The sequence below is a fragment of the Ceratotherium simum genome, chromosome 7 (genome assembly GCF_057802395.1).
Source record: "Ceratotherium simum simum isolate JZ-2026a chromosome 7, ASM5780239v1, whole genome shotgun sequence".
NCBI classification, from domain to species: domain Eukaryota; kingdom Metazoa; phylum Chordata; class Mammalia; order Perissodactyla; family Rhinocerotidae; genus Ceratotherium; species Ceratotherium simum.
Window position 1 is genome coordinate 57500452 of NC_141906.1, and position 22142 is coordinate 57522593.

General features: G+C 36.2%; 1 protein-coding gene and 1 pseudogene across 9 annotated transcripts in view; one reads left to right on the plus strand and one right to left on the minus strand.

Moving 5' to 3' along the window:
* Positions 1-1287: 1287 nt before the first annotated feature.
* LOC147916681 (uncharacterized) lies at positions 1288-1993 on the minus strand (annotated as a pseudogene).
* Positions 1994-2150: 157 nt separating this feature from the next.
* GRIA4 (glutamate ionotropic receptor AMPA type subunit 4) overlaps positions 2151-22142 on the plus strand; it is a 359336-nt gene continuing 339344 nt past the window's right edge. For all 9 annotated transcript variants that reach the window (XM_004427382.3, XM_014785207.2, XM_087434037.1 and 6 more), the window contains exons 1-2: positions 2151-2374; positions 3558-3716. In XM_004427382.3, the coding sequence (XP_004427439.1) occupies positions 2287-2374; positions 3558-3716 (247 nt within the window). In that variant the 5' untranslated portion in view covers positions 2151-2286. The remainder of the gene's footprint in view (positions 2375-3557; positions 3717-22142) is intronic.

A 22142-nucleotide genomic window follows, 5' to 3' on the forward strand; every position in this document is an offset into this window, starting at 1 on the left:
TCTGGGGTGAAATGTAACAGGAAAGTAGATAAATAAAAAAAGAGATGTGACTTTAAAAGCAAAATTCAGAACTTAAAAAAGCACTCTGCAGAGAAGCACTCGAGTTTGAGCAGAGATTATTAAATGTCATCTACAAACTACAAATACAGGTAATTGGTGATATGTAACAAAAGGGGACTTAAAGGAGTAAGGGTCATACATATATCAAAATAAGTCTTTACCACCGGGGCCTCTTGTAAGAATTCCACATTAATCAATCCATTCTCCTCTTTTCCCAAATATTACATCAGATAAACGTAGACACTGCTGTAGTCTTTTGCAAAATGTAATAGGAGACACTACTTTAGGTTCCTTAATCTTGAAGGAGAATCTCTCCCTCCAATGATTCCTTGGAAACTTGGCTCGACCTGATGCGACCCAACTTTCCAGGCTCTAAAATGATACAATCCAACCAATGGCACCCAAAAAACTATGAAGATTTAACACACTTTCTTGCAGTTTAATGGAATTGTATCTACTGTCTAGATTAGAAGACCTCAAGCCATACAGAAGAATCAGAAACCTGTCATTTACTACTACCACAGTCACTCTCCGGGTGTGGTACAGACTCTGTCCATCACAGCCAGGTGAAAGGGAATCTTAAAGGTGACCCTGGCAAAGAAGTGATACCACAGCTCTAAAACTTTCTAGGATAATTCATTTTCTTCTACCGGGTCAAAACAACTACTGACATTATCGATGCAGTGCTTAAGTCTTCCTGGAGTGACATGGAATAAAGTGAGTATTCCAGACCTCAGCTAAGAACAGATGTGCATGAAAAATACCCCATTTTTCTATTAGACACGTGTCCGCTGCCCCAACCACTGTCCTTCCCATCCTCTTCCATCAGCCCCTGAATGTGCCGGATCTACTACTGACGTGGGCCACAGCATAGAGAAAAAGCGTCCTCCTGAACAGGCCACTGTACAGAAAGTTGTCTTTAATTACTTTTACCACTTTATACTTCACACAGTTCTTATTCCTAATTCTGCTTCATGCCTTTCAAAGAACATATTAGAGGCCCCATTCGGTTTTCATTTCTCAGTCTCTTCCCCATCCTCTTCATGACCCTAAACTTTGTTATTTAAATTAATCTTTTCTTCCCTCCTCTCTTTCCTAGGATGTTTCAACTTCCCTGGGTCTCTTCCCCAGCCTTACCCCTTCCCATTCTTTCCTCCTCCAGCCTCTTAGACCTGCCCGGAGCTGCCTGTTGCCCCTTTTTCTCTTCCTCTCCCTCCCTGAGCCCCTTCACCTCATCCATTCCCGTCTCAGGCTCTCCACATTCCCAGGCTGTTTGCTGGTGAGAAATCTTTGCTGCAGCGAGGACCGAAGTCCCCGGCGCGCAGCCCAGTGGCAGAAGAGGGCGAGGCTGAGAGGGAAGGCGAGGGCTGGAGGGGAGGGAGGCAGCCGATCCTCCCCGCGAGCCTGCAAGAATGCGGCAGGGGGCCGGGGGCCTGGGAGGTACTAACTCCCGGAGCCCCTGATCCGCGCTTGCAGACCTGGCCCGCGGGCCAATTTCCTGCCAAGTGCCGCGGAGAAGCAGAGGCGCCTGGAAAGCAAAGAGAGGGGCGCTGGGGGTGCCCATCCCCAGAGTAGGTCCGTCTGCGAACGGGGAAGAATAGAGGAAGGAGTCAGTGAGTGGTGAGAAGAAGGAAAAAACCTGTCTCCAGACTGGCTCGGGAGCGTCGGAGAGACTGGGGCGCTCCGGTGAGCGCCCTAGAGGTGAAGATTGCCGAGCGGTGGGCGAGGGGTGTGCGCAGCGAGTGCTGCACGCTCGGAGAGGGAACGCGAGGACGGCAGCGATGCTCCGAGCTGGCGCAGGCTTGGGGGGGATGTCAGCGGGTGCGAGCTGGGGAGCGCGTGCGGTGGCCGCGGCGCCAGTGTTTGTGTGTATGTGAGAAAGCGAGGGGCGAGCGCGAGAGCAAGTGAGGCAAAGACAGAGCGCATGTCTCATCCCTGCCAGCAGCCACTAGACGCTCCACCACCATCTTTTGCATGTGCAACATTTGCAGCCGGACAGAAAGCCTCTCCCAGGGCTATGGAGACTGCGGGAAAAATCTGGCAGCTCGCGATGGATTGCTAAAAGGAGACAGTGATAATCATAAACCACCCAAACCTCTCTCCTTTTTTCTTTTTTTTTTGATTGTTTTTAATTTTAGCGCCATCGTCTTCAATGCCTCTCTGAACAGCCTTTAGGAAGAGTGTGAGAGAAAGAGAGAGCGCGCGCCAGGGAGAGGAGAAAAGAAGATGAGGATTATTTGCAGACAGATTGTCTTGTTATTTTCTGGATTTTGGGGACTCGCCATGGGAGCCTTTCCGAGCAGCGTGCAAATAGGTAAGGTTTGCTCGGGTGGGGTGTGCGTGTGGGTGGCTGTAGCAGATAGCCGAAAGTGAGTTAAATGAGTTGCTCATAAGCAATTCAGGGGAACCTTCGGCGGCTCCCTTCCCCTCTGCTTCTTTCTTCCTTTCTCCCCTTTACAAAAAGAATGCCTCTTTGGTGCAGGTTCAGTTGGAATATACACAGAACTGGCCACCCATCCGTCCTCAGCCCATACTCCCGTTTCTACCTTTGGCTCAAGTCTCTTAAGTAGGATTGGAATAAGTTGGAAAAAACCTCCGTGGGGTTTGATTACATTTTACGTGATATTTCTTTTCATCCCTTTCTCTAGAGCATGAAGGGATGTCGAGTTTGTTTTAAAAAAAAAAAATACACTTCTTCCCTTGCTGGACGCCGCAGCTTGCTCGCTATTACAGAAAGACGCTTTGGGCAAAAAAGCGTTTGCACTCGCACCCCCCTGCCTTTGCTAGCTACCCGTTAACCGATTACAAAGTTAGCTCCGTTTCCTGGAACCTTCTCTCCTTTTGTTTTGTTTTCCTCTTGAATCTTTTGCCTTTATTCCTCTGTCTCTACTCTATTTCCAGGGACCCTATCCATCCTTGCCTTTTCTTGCTGTTCTCCTCTCCTCTCTTTTAATGGGACGCAGCTATTGAATTTCTTCCAGCTAAGCCCAGCCTCAACACTGCATCATTTCTCGTGGACTGTGCACACAACGGAGCTAATTAGACTGAGTCCACGAGCTGCAGAAAATCAAAGTTCGTTTCTCCTTTCCGATTTCCCTCTTCCCTGCGTGTTACCACATCCCTGCGTGTCTGTATTTTAACGCAAATCCTCTTTTCTGTTCATCTGCTGCATCTTAGAGAGAAATGCCCCCAAGCTGGCTGATGTAGCAGTATGCTGGGAATCATGGGGAGGGCAAGAGAGAGAAAGGAAAACACACTAAATGGTCTCAGAGGTCATTGTGATCGTGACGAATTGGGACAGGAAAAAGCTGAGCTGTCCTGAAGACTGAAATACTAAGCATGCACCTTAGGGACAAAGGGCAGTCTCCCAAGATGTGGCAGGGATAGCTTCTTAATTGTATGTGCTGGTGAATGGCAGTGGATTTGACAGCGCTTGGGGTGGGTATAACATTTACAAGATGAAACCCTGAATGTGCTTTTCCTGCTGTTTTTAATAGGTGGTCTCTTCATCCGAAACACAGATCAGGAATACACTGCTTTTCGATTGGCAATTTTTCTTCATAACACCAGCCCCAATGCGTCGGAAGCTCCTTTTAATTTGGTACCTCATGTGGACAACATTGAGACAGCCAACAGTTTTGCTGTAACAAATGCTTGTAAGTAAAACATAAGTTGTGGATAAATTAGAAGAGAATTAAAATGAGACAATAGAGTCTCCTTCCTCTTTATTATTATTATTATTTAATTTCTTTTAGAAAGAAATTCAAGATTCCCACAGTTGGCTGCTTCCAGAGCAAATCAGAGTTAAAAACAAGATTTGGTCTCAGGGATATTCAGCTCGTCTGCCTTTCTTTTTCTTTTTTTCCTCCCTCCTTCCTTTCTTGCTTCCTTCCTTCCTTCATTCTTTCCTTCCTTCCTTCCCTCCTTCCTTCCTTTTTTTTTTCATTTCTGATTGGACAATTCAAGTTAATTTCTCCCTTAACATTTCAGTGTTATTCTTGTCACTTGGATGTCAAGTTAGTGAAAATTTTACTCAATCTAGTTTTTTGTTCTGTTCCTTTGGTTTTTCTTATTTGCTTTTCACTTGAGTAAGCATATGTCTTGCTTTTAAAGAAGACACACGCTGTCTTACACTGGTGAAGGCAAGGGAAGCTTTGCTAACAATGAGAGAGGCGAGCTGTGGGGTGGAGGATATATATTCAAGGCGGTTGGTTGACGCGGCAGATGATCTGGTGATGTCACTTGAGGCTGCCCTGCTCTTATATTCTGGGTTGTAAATGTCTCTTACTATCACGTAATGCATATATCCTGTGGATATAACTCTGTGAATCCTTACCTTGGTGCCAAATCGCTTTAGTTTCCCATCCACCTGAATTCACAAACCAATCCAGCTGGATCTATTATCCCACACAATGAAACTAAATGGGTGACCTCACCGAATGCCTTAATAAAACAGTTGTACAGTGCTTCCCCACCAAAATACTGTCTAACTTAATGTAAAAAAATACAATCAACTATGTATTAATTTAAAACTCTCTAAGATATGATCAGTCCATATAGCATTATATTGCATTTTTACTCTGGAAGGAAATACGTGTTTCAAATGTCTCCTTAGCTTTACATGTTAATTTACTACTCCTCTAAATTTATGTGTTAAGATAATGGTTATAGATTATGTAATGCATATATGAATAGTTTTTATATAAAATTTTACACAAGGGTAATAAAATGTTCAGTCTGAATTTAGAGTGTTTTTATTATACCAAGTTGGTATATTTTAATTTTAAAAGTCCTCTTTCTCAGTACAAGAAAGTGTACTGAACAAACAAGTGAAATTGAAAACAAAGAGTTTTAAATGTTTACAGGATACCTGTTTCATTAATTTAAATATTTTAATTCATATTTATTTGCCATAAATTCATCGAACAGATAACATGATCACTTTTCCATAATTTTTGACATCCAACTGTTACTTTATTTTAGATTTTTGTTTCATAAGAAGCTCAAAGTATTTGACATTTTTGTAAACTGCCACAATTGTACTTTTTTGCAGGAATGCTGTAGTTCCTATGAGCACTACTTAATTTAAAAAATCATTTGTTGTATTTAGTGATAAAATCAATATTATTTCATAACAGGAGGGAGTTATTTTTAAGTAGAAATGCATATAATTTAAAACTGGGTTTGCGGATAGTCATTTTCACAAATTTTATGTTATTAGTTTTGTCTTCCAAGTTTTGAAAGGGATGTCAACATTTCAAATAGTTCTAAATATAAAGTATTTTCCTTAGTACGTGAATTTTTCTTATGTCTCTCCTGAGACTCTATCAACAAAAACATTAGTTTAGAAATAATTTATGATCCAAATATATGTGAAGGTATTTTGTCAACAGTGAGTTACTATTTAAATATTAATTTTTATTATTAAATTTTGACTTTCTTTAAAGTGGCAGATATATTAGTTTTATTTTGCTTTGCTTTTATAAATTAAGTTCTTAAGTATTCTAAAGTTTGTATTATGACTTCCAGTAATATAAACTATAAAGTGCTAATACTTTCTTCCTCCATATCATTTATTAATCTCATTCAGGATAATTTTAACTAGTATTATTTTATTTATGCAATGAAAATATTGTATAAAATAAAGTGTTTCTGGTAAAGTCCTGTAAACATGAGAAATTGATAAGAAGCTGCACACAGAATGAAAAAGTAGAGAAAAGTATAAAATATATGCTATTCTTTATTTAATATGTTAGGATTGAGAGAATTGAAACTAAGTAAATTTTATCTGCTTATTTTGAATCCAAGTGTAACACGATGTTAATAATATAATATTTTTCCATAAATTGACTTTATGTATATGTTTAAAATATTCTTTGAAAACATAATTTATAAATAAGGAAAAAACATTTTCTAGTGAAGAAGAGGACATTTTTTTGACAAATGAGTATACCAAGTGTCCTTAAGGCAAATCTAGGCAGAATTGGGGAAAAATCAATTGTCAGAGAGCATAGGTCAGGTGATTGGTGTTTGTTGAATGGACTGACGGAGAGCATATACACGCGTGATTTTCCAGTCTAATTAAAGGTGAAACGTAAGCAGTAAGTATGAGACAACCTCATATATCAAGCTCTGTGCCTCTGGGTACAAAAGGATAAAATAGTATTCTGGAGAACTAACATGGAACTTATTTCTCGCAGTGATACAGACTGGATTCTTAAATTTTTCATGTTGGATGAAATATAAAGATATAATAAGTGACTGGCTAGGTTTATTTTAATTGTGGTTTTCCTGCCCTGAATCCTTGTAAAACTGCAGGATCTAGTTTGTCTGTGAATAAGATACATTAAACAGGATATGTTTATTCTATGGAATGTATACTCAAAGACAAAAAAAGCATATCCAAGAATAGAGTATGGTCATCTATTGGACAGATATAATTTAATGCTGATTCTTCTGCCTCAAAATTAACTTAGCACTTTGAGATACTTTAAGCAATCTAAACATTCTGTCTATAGAGTTTGCATACTACACAAGTCTAAACCTGATTAACTCAAATTTATCACTTTTGGTATAAATGCCAAATTCTGGGGGGGGTGGGGGGGTGGGAATAATTTTGGCTTATAGTTTTATTTTATTTTCAACAATATTTGTGTAAGAGTAAATTAAAATATTGTTTTCCTTTTTGAACTATTCACATTGTTGAAAATCACACTTTTCTCAATATAAAACTGAAATTATAAGAAATACAGATAATATAAAATTATGACCTATTTTAATGACAAAACATATAAGTGTAATAAATAGCCCAAGTATTCAAATTTCAAAGTGTAATTAAAGGTATACATTCTTTGTTGCAATCTATCCAAAATGTGAGGTAGAGTAAAATGGGTATTTTAAAATTAATTCAGTATGGGCAATGTTCTTTAATAAAATATCGTACTGTTGACCCAAAATAGCTATCTTTGCAAACAAGCATGCTAGTGTAATTAGATATATCCTTTGCAAAACATTTGAGACAACCCGAAAGCAAGCCATTTTTTAATAATTTTTTCAATAGTTAATGAATAGAGATATTTTGGTTTGGAGGATGGTGTATATTAAATTTGACCAGAAATAGTAACCAAAATTCTAAAGTAGTCTATCACCAAGTTTTCTAAAAGGTAAAAATACCTAACACGTTGAAATTATCAGTTTAGTCTAGTTACACTATAAATCCTCTAAAAGAATCCGTCCTTTAATGAGGCAGTCCCTTTACAATATAATCCACAAATACTCAGTTTCTGAAATGACTCTTAAATTTCAGACAAGCAAGAGGAAATCTATAATAAAATAGATCAGGTACTTATGTATTGTAACTTTGGTGAAATAATAAAAGAATTTCATGGAATATTTCCAATATTTTTAACTTAGAAAGGAAGGAAAGGTTGTTTAGTATTTTTTTTAATAATGTGTTTATCTTACTCTCCTTTTCTGTCTAAAATCTGTCTATTCAGTGGTTTAAAAGATGATGCATTGGAAAGTTGTAACAGTTACAAATAGATGGATATTAGATCCTAGTAACTATGAATAAGTTGTTCTATTTTGAGTTGAATATTAGTTCTATTTGTGGCTGGTTTACTTGGCAACTCTATCCAAGATGAGTGCTTCTTGTAAAGTAGGATGGTATGTAAAATATACTTGCTTAGTTAATCTAAATACATTGAAATGTGACACTGTATCCAGTAGGCTCTGCAGGCATTTCCACTTATATAGTAGGTACTTAATAAAAACTCGTTGAATTTAAGAGTATTAAATAATATAATTTTTTGACTTTAATTCAACAATGTTTAAATACCGTACTTTTTCCCTTTCAGGGACATGAAGGTCTAAAAAGACAATCTAAGAGTTTACAATGGGCTAATATAATAATCTTAAACATGCTAAATATAAAATTCTGGTGGTTTGATCTGCAAAATTGTTAGTAGAGATACTTTAGAATTAAATACTGTTTGGTTTTTGATTATTTTTAGGAAAATGAGAGACGTGACTCTACTGTGACTGTCATTAGGTTTCCTTATTTTAAATCAATCACAAGATTCTGTGTTGATTTGAAATAATTCTTTAGTTTTATAGTATTCTTTCTCTCTTCCTCTTAATTCTCCAACATGAACTTAATGACAAAGATGAGTCATATTCCTGTGGTTTGTCCCTTAAATGACAGGATGATACATAATTTGCATTGATGTATTTCAGAATTGTCACAGGATTAAGCTTTTACAAAAGTATTAGAAAAACTCCTTAAACTTTTTTAATCTAAATTCTTCTAAGTGTTTATTTCCCAAAGAGGAAATATGTATATATTGTAGGCATGTATTAACATTGGGAAATATGTATATATCTTATTTATAGAATTTTATTTTTGTTCAGAAATTAAAAATGATGAATAAATAAAATACACCTTATAATTTAAGACAACACATAGTTTTTAAATTGATTTCATATACATGATTTTGTTTGACCTCAAGCTATTCTCAGAATGAGACAGTCTGAGAAGATAGTCGTTATTTTATAGTTAAGCCAACTTTGGCTCAAAGAAGCCATTTAACTTGCCAAAGACCATGTAGCTAATCAGCTTCAGAGCCAGGGTTGAACCCAGGTCTTCTAACTACTATCCTAATACTTTTACAGGAGACTATAGGGTATGAAAAATACATCTATATTGAGATTACTTGAATTAAGACAGAAAAAAGAATTGTCATTTATCTTATCTTCTAGTTTAATTGCAACATTTTGAAAAAAATAGGACAAGGCATTTCTGGGCAACTTACTCATTAATCATATGACAGTGAGTGATATAGCAAAGACTGAAGTCATATTACGTAATGAATTCATCCATTCATTCACTAGATTAGACAATGAATATGTCCATTTATTCATTAACAGATTTATCAAAGGCAACTGTATTTAAGACACTATGCTAGAAATGAGGATACAAAAACTTATCAGAGTGGTTGCTGCCATCAAGGAGCTGATAGTCCAATGGAAAAGATGGATAAGTCAGTTATTACAGCGAGATAAAGTGCTGTGACAGAGAAACAGAGTACTGTGACAGAGACAGACACGGGAAGGATAGTAACACCAAACTTGGCATGGCTTCCTGGGGGACGATGTCGCCTGATCTGGGTTTTAAGGATCTAACTGAGTCCTTTGAAAAAGAGGGAGAAGGAAGACATGGCTTGCCAAAGCAACAGTACATGACAAGGCACCAAGGTGTGGGAGAGCCAGGTGTGATTGAGCCACTGAATATGGTTTAGTCCAGCTGTAGTATTGAGTGTGAGGGGCAGGAGAGGTGTGCTAAGGAGTGAAGCTTTGTAGCTCTTCTAAAGAGACTCTTCTGAATAAAAATAAAATAAAAAAGAGGACCCATAAATGATTTAAATACAATAGCAACATGATCGGATTTATATTTTACAAAGAACAGGCTGGTTGCAAGAAGGAGAATGAATTGGAAGGAGAAAAAATGGGGGAAAAAAAGACCAGTTAGTTGAGTCTTGAAGTAATACAATTTAGAATGATAAATGCTTATGTAAAAGTAGAAGCGCTGAGGAGAGGGAAAAGCACAGAGATCCAAGAATACAGAACTGTTAACAGAACATGGTGATGGATTGGATGTGTGAGTGGGAGGGTGGAGAGGAAGTATGGTAGGAATTAAAGATGATTTCTCCTGTTTCTAGCCCAGACAAATGCCTTAGATAGTGGTACCAATGACTAGGAAGGGACACACAGGAGAAGGAGCAGATTTGAGTGGGGAAGGTAAGTTTAGTGTGACTGTACTGATTTTGAGGTGTTTAGAGACATTCAAATGGAGATATGCAGTAGAGAGTTGGGCATGTGTATCTGGAGCGCTTGGGCTTCAGTCTGAACTGAAGACAGACATTTGGTCATGGTTGAAGCTGTAGACATGGGTGAGATCACCCAGAGAGAGCAAGAGCAGTGAAAAGACTGCTGAGAACAAAATCCCAGGAAATAGCAGTACTGGAGGGACAGAGAGAGGAAAGGAGACTAAGGAAAATGAGTCAGAGTGTTCAGAGGAAAATAAGGAAAGAGTAACTTCATGGGAGCCAAGAGGTGGGGAGAATTTCAGGTAAATAGTGATCAACCTTGTCAAAGGCTTCAGAATTTAAATAATGAATTGCAAGGATAATTCTAACATCTTTAACATCAGTCTTTCCTTATCTTCTTTTTAGAGTGCTCTTTTGTATTTTGACCAGGAAAAAAAATCAGCTTTTATTAACCCCACATAGATTCTATTAATACATACTCTTTTGTATATAATGGCCTAGAATATTCTTATCTTTTATTTAGAGGTAGAGAGAGTCTTCTCTGGACTTTTGAACCAGATGGGCTTAAATTTGCAACCTGATAGTGGGTAAGTTACTGAACGCTTCTGAGCCTCAGTTTCTTCTTCCGTTAACAAAGGGAAATAACACCTACCATACATGAATCTTATGAATTAGAAAAGTGTTTGAAAAATATTCAACATATAATTAGAATTCAATTAGGTTTAGTTTTATTACATCTTCTGTGTCATATGGAGCATTTATTCCTGAGCCAATCATAACGTCTCAAGAGTTAAATTTTCTGTTTATATGTTGAAAAAGCAATTTATGTTTTGAATAAATATATTTTGTTGATATTTCTTAGGAATTTTTTGACCCCTCACTGAATTGTTAATTTTAATTTACATACACAAGTCTAAATTCTTATTTGTCAAAATTATTTCTAAGTCCTAAGAGAGGGTAACTTTATCTGGGATCTATGGACCATTCAGAGAGAGGATTGGTTCACTGATGGATTAGAAGTCAATGAATTCTTCTAATTATATGCAAGATTGTGTGTTCTTGAGCATGATGTGTGTGTGTGTGTGTGTGTGTGTGTTTGCAGAGAGACAATCTAAACCTATGAATAGCTTCTCAATAAATTCCAATCACAAAAAAAGGCCCAGTACCACAGCCCTAAAGGAGCTGTACATAAATTAGATAAACGGCACATCACTCCCTACCTTCATCACTTTAGAAGCCAATTGGGTGTTATCCTTGAAACTAACCAGGAATTTTTCCATAAAATCCATCTCTGCAAGCTTCTTCCTCGACGTAGAAGATAATCAGTGTGTCCTGGCTGGAAAATGCTTGGCTTCGTCCTCTGCCTTCCAAAATGTCATCTTAATATTTTTATTCCTTATCTTACTATCAAAAGTTCTACATATTCCACATTAGCTCCTTCTACTTTTATCACGATTTACCTTTTCCCTTACCATCACCACTCCTGGAACACTGTGTCCTTGAAAGTCATCAGTGACGTGAAAATTAGTGAATCCAGTTGTTGTTCCTTAGTTCTCATTGTCTCTTGATAGTTTGCAGGATTTGACATTGCTGACAACTCCCTGTTCTTGGAAACTCATTCCTCCACTGATAATAATAATAATAGCTACTAAAATGGGGCACTATGTGTCAAGGGTCTTGTGTTAGTTATCTCAATTTTTACACAATTCTAAGAATCAGGCATTATTATTATGATTATCATTTTATATGTGGATAAACTGAAGATTTATAATTAAGAAGATTTGCCTAACCATAAAGTATCCAGGGTATCAGATCCTAAAGTCAGTTCTGCCTGTCATTCATACTACAGTATCTTGGTTAGTAAATCCACAAGATACCCATCACTCCGTGTGACAATAGCTAGATAACTCTTAATTTAAATAGAAAGATGTGTTTCTCAAAGCTATCTCTTTACCTGAACAACTTTCATTTACCCCAGCAAATATCTATAGCATATTACATCAGACATCGATTCTTCTATGTGATTTGTCATGCAGTACAGAAATTCAAGAATTCTAGACAATGACACCGCCATTACTTTCTATTGCCAAATTCATGTCATAAATACCACCATGTGTTAAAATGACTAAATGACTCTTTTAAATGTTATGCAAACAGTGTTGGATACTTCATTAGTTGGCCAACCCATATATATTTTTTTATAGAAATGTTATTTGATTTCAGAATAACTACAGCTATTCGAAACATATTTTTCCGAGTGTTTTACTTTAGGATTTGCTTGGCTGTCAGGCATTTTTTTTCAAGTTTTCTTTCACATGTTTTTAGATTCCAAATAAACATAGTGATGGTTGTCTTAAAGAGCATCACCCTAAGTCAAAACTGATCCAGTCTTCTAAGCATCATCACTTGCCGTTGACTTAATAAAACTACTGGTGTCATCAATAAAAAGTTAAATGTTATCTTAGAAATAAAAGGTAAAAAAAATTGAGATTTAATGCTTTCTTTGAATAAGCCACTATATTTCTCCAGATACAGCAAAAATTATACCATAAGCTATAATTAGTGTTTTCTTACTTTTGTTGCTTATATACTTGTTCTAAAATGAGCAGTTTTTCATCAGTAACTTGAAATGTATTATGCCCTGTGTTCTTTCCATTTTTCATATTTTTATCTTTATCTTAAAACAAACATAAACTTGTGAAAATTTCAAATAATTCAGAAATCTTAAAAAGTCAAAATATTCTGTAATCCCACCAATTAGAGATAATCACAGTAAAAGTGGTCTATAGATCTTTCCAGACTTCTTTTTTATCTGTAAAAACTTAGATAAAGAGTACTATAAATATCAGATGCTAATATATATCTAGATATAAAAGTATTTAATAAAAATATCACTCTACACCCATATTTTATTAATGGTTTATTTCATTTATCATAAAAGGTTTACTGTCAGTATATGAGTTATCTCATTTTCTTCTCCTCCTACATAATATGTTATTGTGCAAAGTTACTATGATAAATGTACTCAAGCCCTCTGGATCAACATTTAGGTTGTTTCCACATTTTGATATTACAAACACAATAGCAGTAAAACTATTTATGTACCTGTGTGAATATTCCGGTAGCATTAATTCCTGGAAACAAAATTACTATATCAAATAACGTACATTTTTGCTTTTAATGGGTATTGTCAATTTCTTCTCCTCAAAAGCAAAATGTTATTTAGATTTACAACCACTAGGATGTGAGAATATTGTTTTTCTGTGACCTGCTAACGCTAGCCATTATCAGTCTCTTGAATCTTCACTTGTCCTGATGGGTGAAAATGACATCTAATTACTGCTTTAATTTGCATATTTTTGATTAATAGGCTAAGAATATTTTCCTGTATTTATAAGATCTGTGTACTTCTTTCGCTGTTAATTGTTTGTTCTTTTCCTTTGCCGATGTTTTCTTCTTTATTTGTGGGAGAGTTTTATAAACAATAGAAATTAACCCTTTGTCATCTATGTTGCAGATTATTTTTCCACTGTGCCTTTGGCTTATAGCTTCACTTATGATATCCTTTGCTGTACAGATATTTTAAATTTTTATATAATTAAATCTGTGTCATTTTTTTTATGGCTTCTGGATTTTGTGTTATGCTTATAAAGGTATTCCTATCCTTTAAATTATAAAAATACTAACACATTTTTTTTGGTAACTTTATGGTTTTAAATTTTATATTTATAACACTAATTCTTCTGGAATTTACTTTCTTATGTGTGTTAAGAATTGATCTTTATTTTTTTCCCATACTGTTTATTTTGAAAAAGCTATTCTTTTACAAGTGCTTTGAATTGCTACATTTGTGCAAAACTCCTACCCTTTCTTGACTGAATTTGGGCTTGGGCAGAAATTCTGCATGTTATCTCTTCCAAAATTCTCTTCTCTACTGTTTTTCACCTCCCTACCCTTTCCTCACAATCCCTAGTGGTCATACTGCTAGTTTTGATATTTTTATCATCTGCTTTCTATTACTTCTTAGGTTTTGGGTTTTTTTTTTTTCCTGATTGCCACTCACCCTCTGACCAAGTCCTCTTGCTTCTATCTCCAATGTACATCACAAATATTTTCATCTTTCTCCATTTCTGTCTCACCATTCTAGTCCAAGTCAATGGTACTTTTCTAATAACTTCATAATCTCCTGCTTCTACACATTACTTCTCTCCATCCACTTTACATACTGGAGCCAAGGGTGCCCCTCTGAATTAATAAGTCAAAGACTGTCTCTTTCCTACTTAAAGCCTTCAATGGCTTTTCATCCTCTTAGAACAAAATTCCAGCTCTTTAACATGGTCCTGCATGATCTGACTCTTGACTACGTCTTTGCTTTGTTCACTGTGCTGGAGTCTGTTCAGTCTTCTTTTTGGTTCCTAAACATGCTTTAACCTTTTCTTTTCTCTATGCCTTTGTACTTGCCATTCCCGTTTTTGGAATCTTCCAATCCAGTTCTTTGCTCGACTAGCTTTTTCTAAACCTTCAGGACTCAGGTCAAATGTCACTACCTCAGAGAAACCTTCCTGGCCAACCTCTCTAGAGTAAGCCCTTCCACTCCCAAACTCCAATTACTCTATATTGCATTACCAACTTTACAACTATTTTTGCTTTTATCACAATCTAATTATTATTTTCATTTGTTTACTTATTTGTCATCTATATTCCCCACTAGAATATAAACTCCCAGAACCAAGAACCTTATCTGCCTTGTTAAACAATGTATTCTTATAATCTTGCACACTAGTGAGAATCAGTAAATATCTTTGGATAAATGAATGAGCAATATGTGATGAGTTTTCTCTTCACTCATCTTTGAGGCATCCTTAGGATAGCTAAGACCTTGCATGTGTTATCTTAGAAAGAATCAAGCAGTTAATATGAAGACAATTGAGGTAGTGGATCCAACATATATGTTATGTATTTTCCTTATCTTAAGCATTTTTTCCCTCATTTGTTTCCATTAGATTCAATTCATGGGATGGGCTAAGTAAGAAGGAAAATAAATTCTATAAGAGAAGAAGGTGGGACTATTAATACAAAGTGATGCACATTGTACTGGCCAGATAGCACTTCAATAAATTTAAATCTGGTAGAAGAGAACTTCCAGGTGCTTATAACATGTGATGTCTGCTGACAAAAGAACTAGAAAGTGCTGATACAATCTACTTTCAAAGTAGGAGAAAACCCATTTGGGAAGCCCAGGTGAGCCAGTAAGCACACTCAGGAGAATCCCATCTGTTCAGACATTCACCGCTCCCTTAGCACTTCTTAAAGTTCCTGAACTAGAAGACTTGTGAAAAAGGGAGGTTGGAGTCAAATATACGGTGTTATTCCTGTCGGTTCTTCATTATCTACATTGCACCTTCTATAGTAAATTTTACAACAGTTTGTTAGTTTAACCCTTCATCCCTTCCTCATTTGAAATTAGCTTATCCTTGGTTAATTTCTTAATTTTCAACTATGTATACAGTCTTACCTACGCAAGTTTGAAAGGCATTTCAGGGGCCAACACGGTGGCTTAGTGGTTAAGTTCACATGCTCTGCTTCGGCGGCCCAGCGTTCGCAGATTTGATCCTGGACGCCAACTGACACACTACTTGTCAAGCCATGCTGTGGCGGTGTCCCATATAAAGTAGAGGAAGATGGGCATGGAAGGTAGCCCAGGGCCAATCTTCCTCAGCAAAAAGAGGATTGGCACTGGATGTTAGCTCAGGGCTAATCTTCCTCACAAAAAAAAAAAAAAAAGACATTTCACCACTTTTCTGCTCCAAAGATTTAGAATCAAGAGAAAGATATTTTTTCCTCCTGAAAAATATGCATGTTTCCTCCTTTCTTAATGGAAAACTTGTAAGTCAAAATGTTCCTTTTTTTTGCTCTGACAACCAGGAAGCTCAATTCCATATTTACTATTCAGTAACAACATTATTTCCCATGTTAAACATTTTGCTTTGTTTTTGTATACTTGATTTTTCTAAAATAGTATATATAATATAAATAATATAAATATTATCTATGATATAAATGTTATATTTTACATAAATATACCTCATAAAACTATGCACATCATTTTTGGAAAGAAGCACAGAGGTTACGGTAGCTATAAACAAAAATGTCTAAATGATATCTCATTCAACACGGATGGTGGTCAGCTTTTGCTTGACCAGTCAAATTTCCTGTTTAGTAGTCTCTATATTTTATATATGCCTTAGAAGATGATAGATAGATAGATAGATAGATAGATAGATATATAGATGATAGATAGATAGATAGATAGATAGATAGATAGATAGATAGATATCTGTCAACTCCATTATACTGTGAGTTCCTTAAGGACACGGATAATACCTTATTTGTTCCTCTATTCTGAGGGCCTATCACAGTGCCTGGAACATTTATGTTCCATACTCAATAAATGTTTGCTGACTGATTGTGAGATGAGAAAAAGGAAAGAAGAAACTCATTTTTTAGTTGTATATTTATAATAACTAATTCTTAACAGAGTCGAATAAGACAAAACAAACTAACTTCTTTTCTATATGACTCAGACCCTCCACATTTTTGAAACTATGTCAGAGTCCCCTTTGTACTTTCCCAAGCTAAATAACATTTCTTCATATGACATAGTTTCTGAAACCTTTAACATCCCAGTTCTGGCATTCTGAATATCCTCTGGATTTATCATAATTTCATTAAAATATATTGACTTGAATAAACACCCATACTCCTGTCATGATCTGTCCAGTGCTGAACTCCACATTTTTGAAACTCATGAGCATGATCTGACATGATCTGTCCAGGTAAGAATATTAATTTCAATTATTTAGGCATTATACTCATAAAGTGTAACCCAAGATTATTTGGGTTTTAATTAGTCAATTACATCACTCTTTCTTCATGTTAAATTTGTGGTCGATCAAAACTTAACACTTTGCTCTTTTTTCCCACGTGAATTGCTACAAGTCAACCTCTCCATAGAGCATTTTTAAAAATTCGAAATAAAAGATTTTACATGTACACTCTTAAATTTCAACTTGTTTGAAAACATAAAGACCATCTTGAATCTGAATTCAGTTAGCTATAAACAATTTTAAATTCTCTGTGACTCTTTACTATATGGTTATCCATATTAATGATTAAAATTAAGAACAAGTTGTGATACAGGATAGATATAGGATAACGCTAGGTATGTGTGGTCAGTTAAATGTGAAATCTCCTAAAATAATTTATTTGATCAAATTTCTCCATATTGTCCCTAAAGATCGTCATTTCGCTGCACTTGTCTGTTTTTTTTACCATTAAAACAAACACAAAGACCATCAAATCTTGGGATAATATCTCATGCAACTATATTGAGTAAAAGATAACACGAGTGTAGGCGCGCACGCACACACTCTTCATTCAGATTGAAAAGAATGGACAAAAGATACATAGCAGGTAATTCACATTGGAATAAGTCTAGTAAACAAACTATAAAATATATTTAACTAATCAGAGAAAATCAAATTAAAATGAGACATAGTTTTACATAATAAATTAGCTAATTTTGATGGTAAAGAAAAAGAGAATTTCAGATCACTTAAGGTGGCTGGGACATTTAAAATTGATACAATGCTTTTAAAAATCAATTTGTCATAATTTATCAAAAGCCACTAAAAATTGTGAATCATTTCAACTTATGAATATAGGAAAATCCCTAGACATGAAAATGTTCATTAAAGCATTACTTAGCAATAGTTAGTTGGGGAATGGTTAAGTTAATTAAGACCCAGCCAGAATGTTTAACAAAGAATGTCAACCGTGAGAGTCCTCTGTCTGACTTGTGCCAACAGTTCTGAGTTCAAGAACTCTTTTCTATGTATATAGAGACTCTTTATATGTTTTTTTCTTTCTTTATATTATTTTCTTTTGTTTTCTTGCAGAAGGGCCAGTGTCATGATAGGAAAAGAAAGTGTTCTAGTCATATGTAAAAAAGGATGTCCTCAAAATATAATAATGATTTATGGAGTTGATAGAGGTAATTGGATGACTTTTTAAAAGCATCAGTTGTTTAGAGTAACATAGATCTTCCCCACCAGTCCTGGCTGATAGACAGGTAAAGACAGGTGCATTGTTTGTCCACAAGGTAGCACACCTCAAGGTTCTGTGCAGATATTTGGAAATTCTAGTCTATGAACGATATGGGAATTCACTGTAGTTGATTTTGCTCCAACCTCTTCCCTATTTCCTTCCCCAAATCTCTCATCCTTCCAAACACAGAAAGTGTTGGGGGAAGATTCAGAAATTAGGTGATAATCCACTGGGGTCCTAAAAGATCCCCGAGATTTTGCCATGCTGTGAAGAGAGATAAAAATATTCCAGGCAAACAAAAGAGCATCATAGGAAAAACTGTAAAGGTGTATGGACAACTTTGGGCAGCAGTAGCTTTGCAGGAAAATGGAGGGCCGAGATGGGGGTTGGGGGACTGCAGAGTGGAAGGTTGAGGGGGAAGGTGCAGACAACACTGCAGAGGTGGGAAAGAACCTTACAAACTGCCTTATAGGCTTGGATAGGATTTTGTTTTTTTTCTGGAGCCGTAGACAACAAGAATAATTTTAAGCAGTTTATAACATAATTATATTTGTGTTTTAGAAAGAATTCTAGCACCACCATTCATCATTCATGTATATAGCAAAACGTAGTTCCTTTCCCATACCAAATACACTAAGAAACCATTTCCTAGACAAGAAATGCTATTTTGCCACTTCAGTTGCTGTTTGTAGAACCCATTATTGTGTGTAATTCTGCTCACTATTTTCCATCGAGAACTGTTACTTCCAGCAAAAAACACTCAGTTTATCATCTCAACCACGTATCTTCAGACTGCAAAACAGATCTTTTATGATAGCAGGTTGGAGAAAAGCTGGTATTAGCGGGAGGAAAAAAAATGAACAAACGAGCATCATTTAGAGTATGTGTAAAGGCAATTACATTTCCTTACAGATTAGTATAGATGCTTATGGAACACATATTCCATTCCTGATTAAATTTTAGACTATCTTCCCCTTTTTTTGGTTATTGCTCTTGATAGAATTAGTTATTTAATTTAGTGGCACAAATAAGAATCTATACTTGGGCCAGCCCCGTGGCTTAGTGGTTAAGTGCGCGCACTCCGCTGCTGGCGGCCTGGATTCGGATCCCGGGCGCACACCGACGCACCGCTTCTCTGGCCATGCTGAGGCTGTGTCCCACATACAGCAACTAGAAGGATGGCAGCTATGACATACAACTATCTACTGGGGCTTTGGGGGGAAAAAATAAATAAATAAAAATTATAAAAAAAAAAGAATCTATACTAAAATTGTGACTTACCACTCAATCACATATTATAAAGTAGTAAGAACTGATTTTAAAAAAAATGAGTTGAACGATTTTAAGACCAGAATAGTAATTAGTACAAAGGCCACTAAATATGTATATATACATATAAATGCATGCATACATGTGTGTATATATGTATATATGCACACACGCACATACACACACACAACTTACCAAGGGAAAAAATACAATGAGTCAATAGCATATATAATTTTCAAGATATGGTTTTGCCTTGCCTTCAAAATAGTGACTTATGAACTTTCATGTGCATACTTTTGCCCAATACTACTTATAAATTTATTTATTTTTTGAAAATAAAAATACATGTATATTTCAGAATAACATAACTTATTCTGTTATGTATATATCTATCTATATATAGCATATACATCAGAATCTGTATATGCATGTATTATAAATATATGCCTTTAGCATTTGGTTCTTGTTGTTTTCACAAAATTTGGTAATGATCATATGTTATGAAAACATTAGTGACTGTGAAAATAAGCCTCATTATACAGTAGTGATAAAATCACAGATTAGAAACCAAGTGTGAATATTTTATTGAGAGAGAACTCTTACTAAAACGGTATTTTATTTTCAAAATAGCAGTGTCTTCACCTCTCCTGCACTTTTTATTTTATTTTATTTCAAAGGAAATTTTCCATTTACTGACAATAATACTCTATTGCTTTAAAATCATTAGACTGAAACAGATGTGCTATTTGGCAGATTAGTATATGGATATTAAATACTATGATTTAGAGACTATTAATATATGGGAAATATGTAAGATAGAATGGTGAGTGAAAAAAAAAGTAGGCCATCTTTTGATTCCAATTTCACAAGAAGCATAATATGTAGAAGAGATTGAAAGAGATCATACCAAAATGTTAGTAGTGATTACTTTTCTTTAGTGTTATTATGCAGAATTTCTATTTTTTTTTTTTTTTTTTTTTTGTGAGGAGATCAGCCCTGTGCTAACATCCGCCAATCCTCCTCTTTTTTTTTGCTGAGGAAGACGGCCCTGGGCTAACATCTGTGCCCATCTTCCTCCACTTTATATGGGACGCCGCCACAGCATGGCTTGCCAAGCAGTGCGTCAGTGCGCGCCCGGGATCCGAACCAGCGGACCCCGGGCCGCCGCAGCGGAGCGCGCGCACTTAACCGCTTGCGCCACCGGGCCGGCCCCCAGAATTTCTATTTTTAATTTACATATTTCTGAATTTTTTACATGTTTACAAAAAGTATATATTTATACTTTTTTTGATTAACAGTGTCTAAATAAAAGAAAATGTAGTGATCTTACCACTAAATATTGAGTTTGTCTTCCTCGGTTCAAATGGAACAGATAACCGAGGGAGCTCTTTAGACATTTTAGCCAGTCTCAGGGCTTGTTGTCAGAATATCGTGTCCACTTAGCAGTTGCTATGTTTGATCTCTTGGCTTACACACTTTCATTATTTCAAAATGAAAATATCAACTTTAATTAATTAATTAAAAGTATTAAATTAAGTCATTATATTTACTTACCACAACTCATTTAAAAAAGCCAAGAGGGGGGCTGACCCAGTGGCATAGTGATTAAGTTCGTATGCTCTGCTTCAGCAGCCCAGGGTTTGTGGTTCAGATCCCGAACGCAGACTTACACACCGCTCATCAAGCCATGCTGTGGCAGCATCCCATATACAAAAATAGAGGAAGACTGGCACAGATGTTAGCTCAGGGCCAATCTTCCTCACCAAAAAAAAAAAAAAAAGCCAAGAGAACAATTAGTGATTACAGGCATTTTTCATTGCCAGTTGAAATATATAACTTGCCAAGTCTTATTGCATATTATTTTCAATTCTGTAGAAAGGACTGTAGGTGCACGAGTGAGCTGATTGCTCTTGGATATCTGGTCACCTTCTCTGGGTAGTCTTTTCTGACCACTCTAGGCTGGTTTAGGCTCCACTTTGTTGTGATCCCATGGTACCTTGAGCTTACCTTGCTATACTATGTTATTAATTAGTTGAACATTCCCCCTCTGGAATGTGAGCTCCTAGATGACCAGGATGCCGTTGTGTTTGTGAACGAATCCCTAGTGCTTGGCTCATGGCACAATGCCTGGCACACAAGAGCACTAAGTTAATATCTACTGAGAGTGTGAACATAAGAACAGAGGGATTTGGAAATTGATGGTTAGATATTAGTGTTTTAATTCAATTTTTTGAGCATCCAATTAAGGAATTGTGGCAGATTCTGTATTAGTGACTGTTGGGACTATAAAATAAATGAAAAACAATTCTTCATGGACTTCTCCATATGAGTAGGTGTCTGGTGAAGGATTGTAAAGATTATTACTCATTAAAACACATTGTGTTCTGGATTTAGAGGCTAAGAGTGCTGTAATGAGAGTCTCCAAGTGAGAAAGCACAGTCATACAGGTTGCCTTCCACCCTCTCTCCAAGTTCCTATGTCTCATGGGTATTGTTTCACTTGAACAATTGATACTGCCAGGATGGCTGCCCATGGACAGGGATATCACAGCTCTCCATTTAAAATTCTGATCCAAGCATCCACAGTTGTTTCTCATTTCTACCCCCAACCCTCTTTATTACAAAGCACCTAGACCCACTAAAATCCTCTCACTTTACCCAGTTTCCAAGACAATTTTTGTGCGTCTACTGTGGCAAGCAATATTCCACTCTGCGGACACAGGCTTCTTTGCTGCAAAGTAGCACGCAATGTAGTGACGATCACTGAAAATCTCAATGCAATGTGACAAATGCTATGATCACATTGGAGAGGAGGTAGCTAGCCCCGCCTGCGTTAGTGTACTATAATTTACTTCAAAAGGCATTTTTTCTTTTCTTTCCTCAT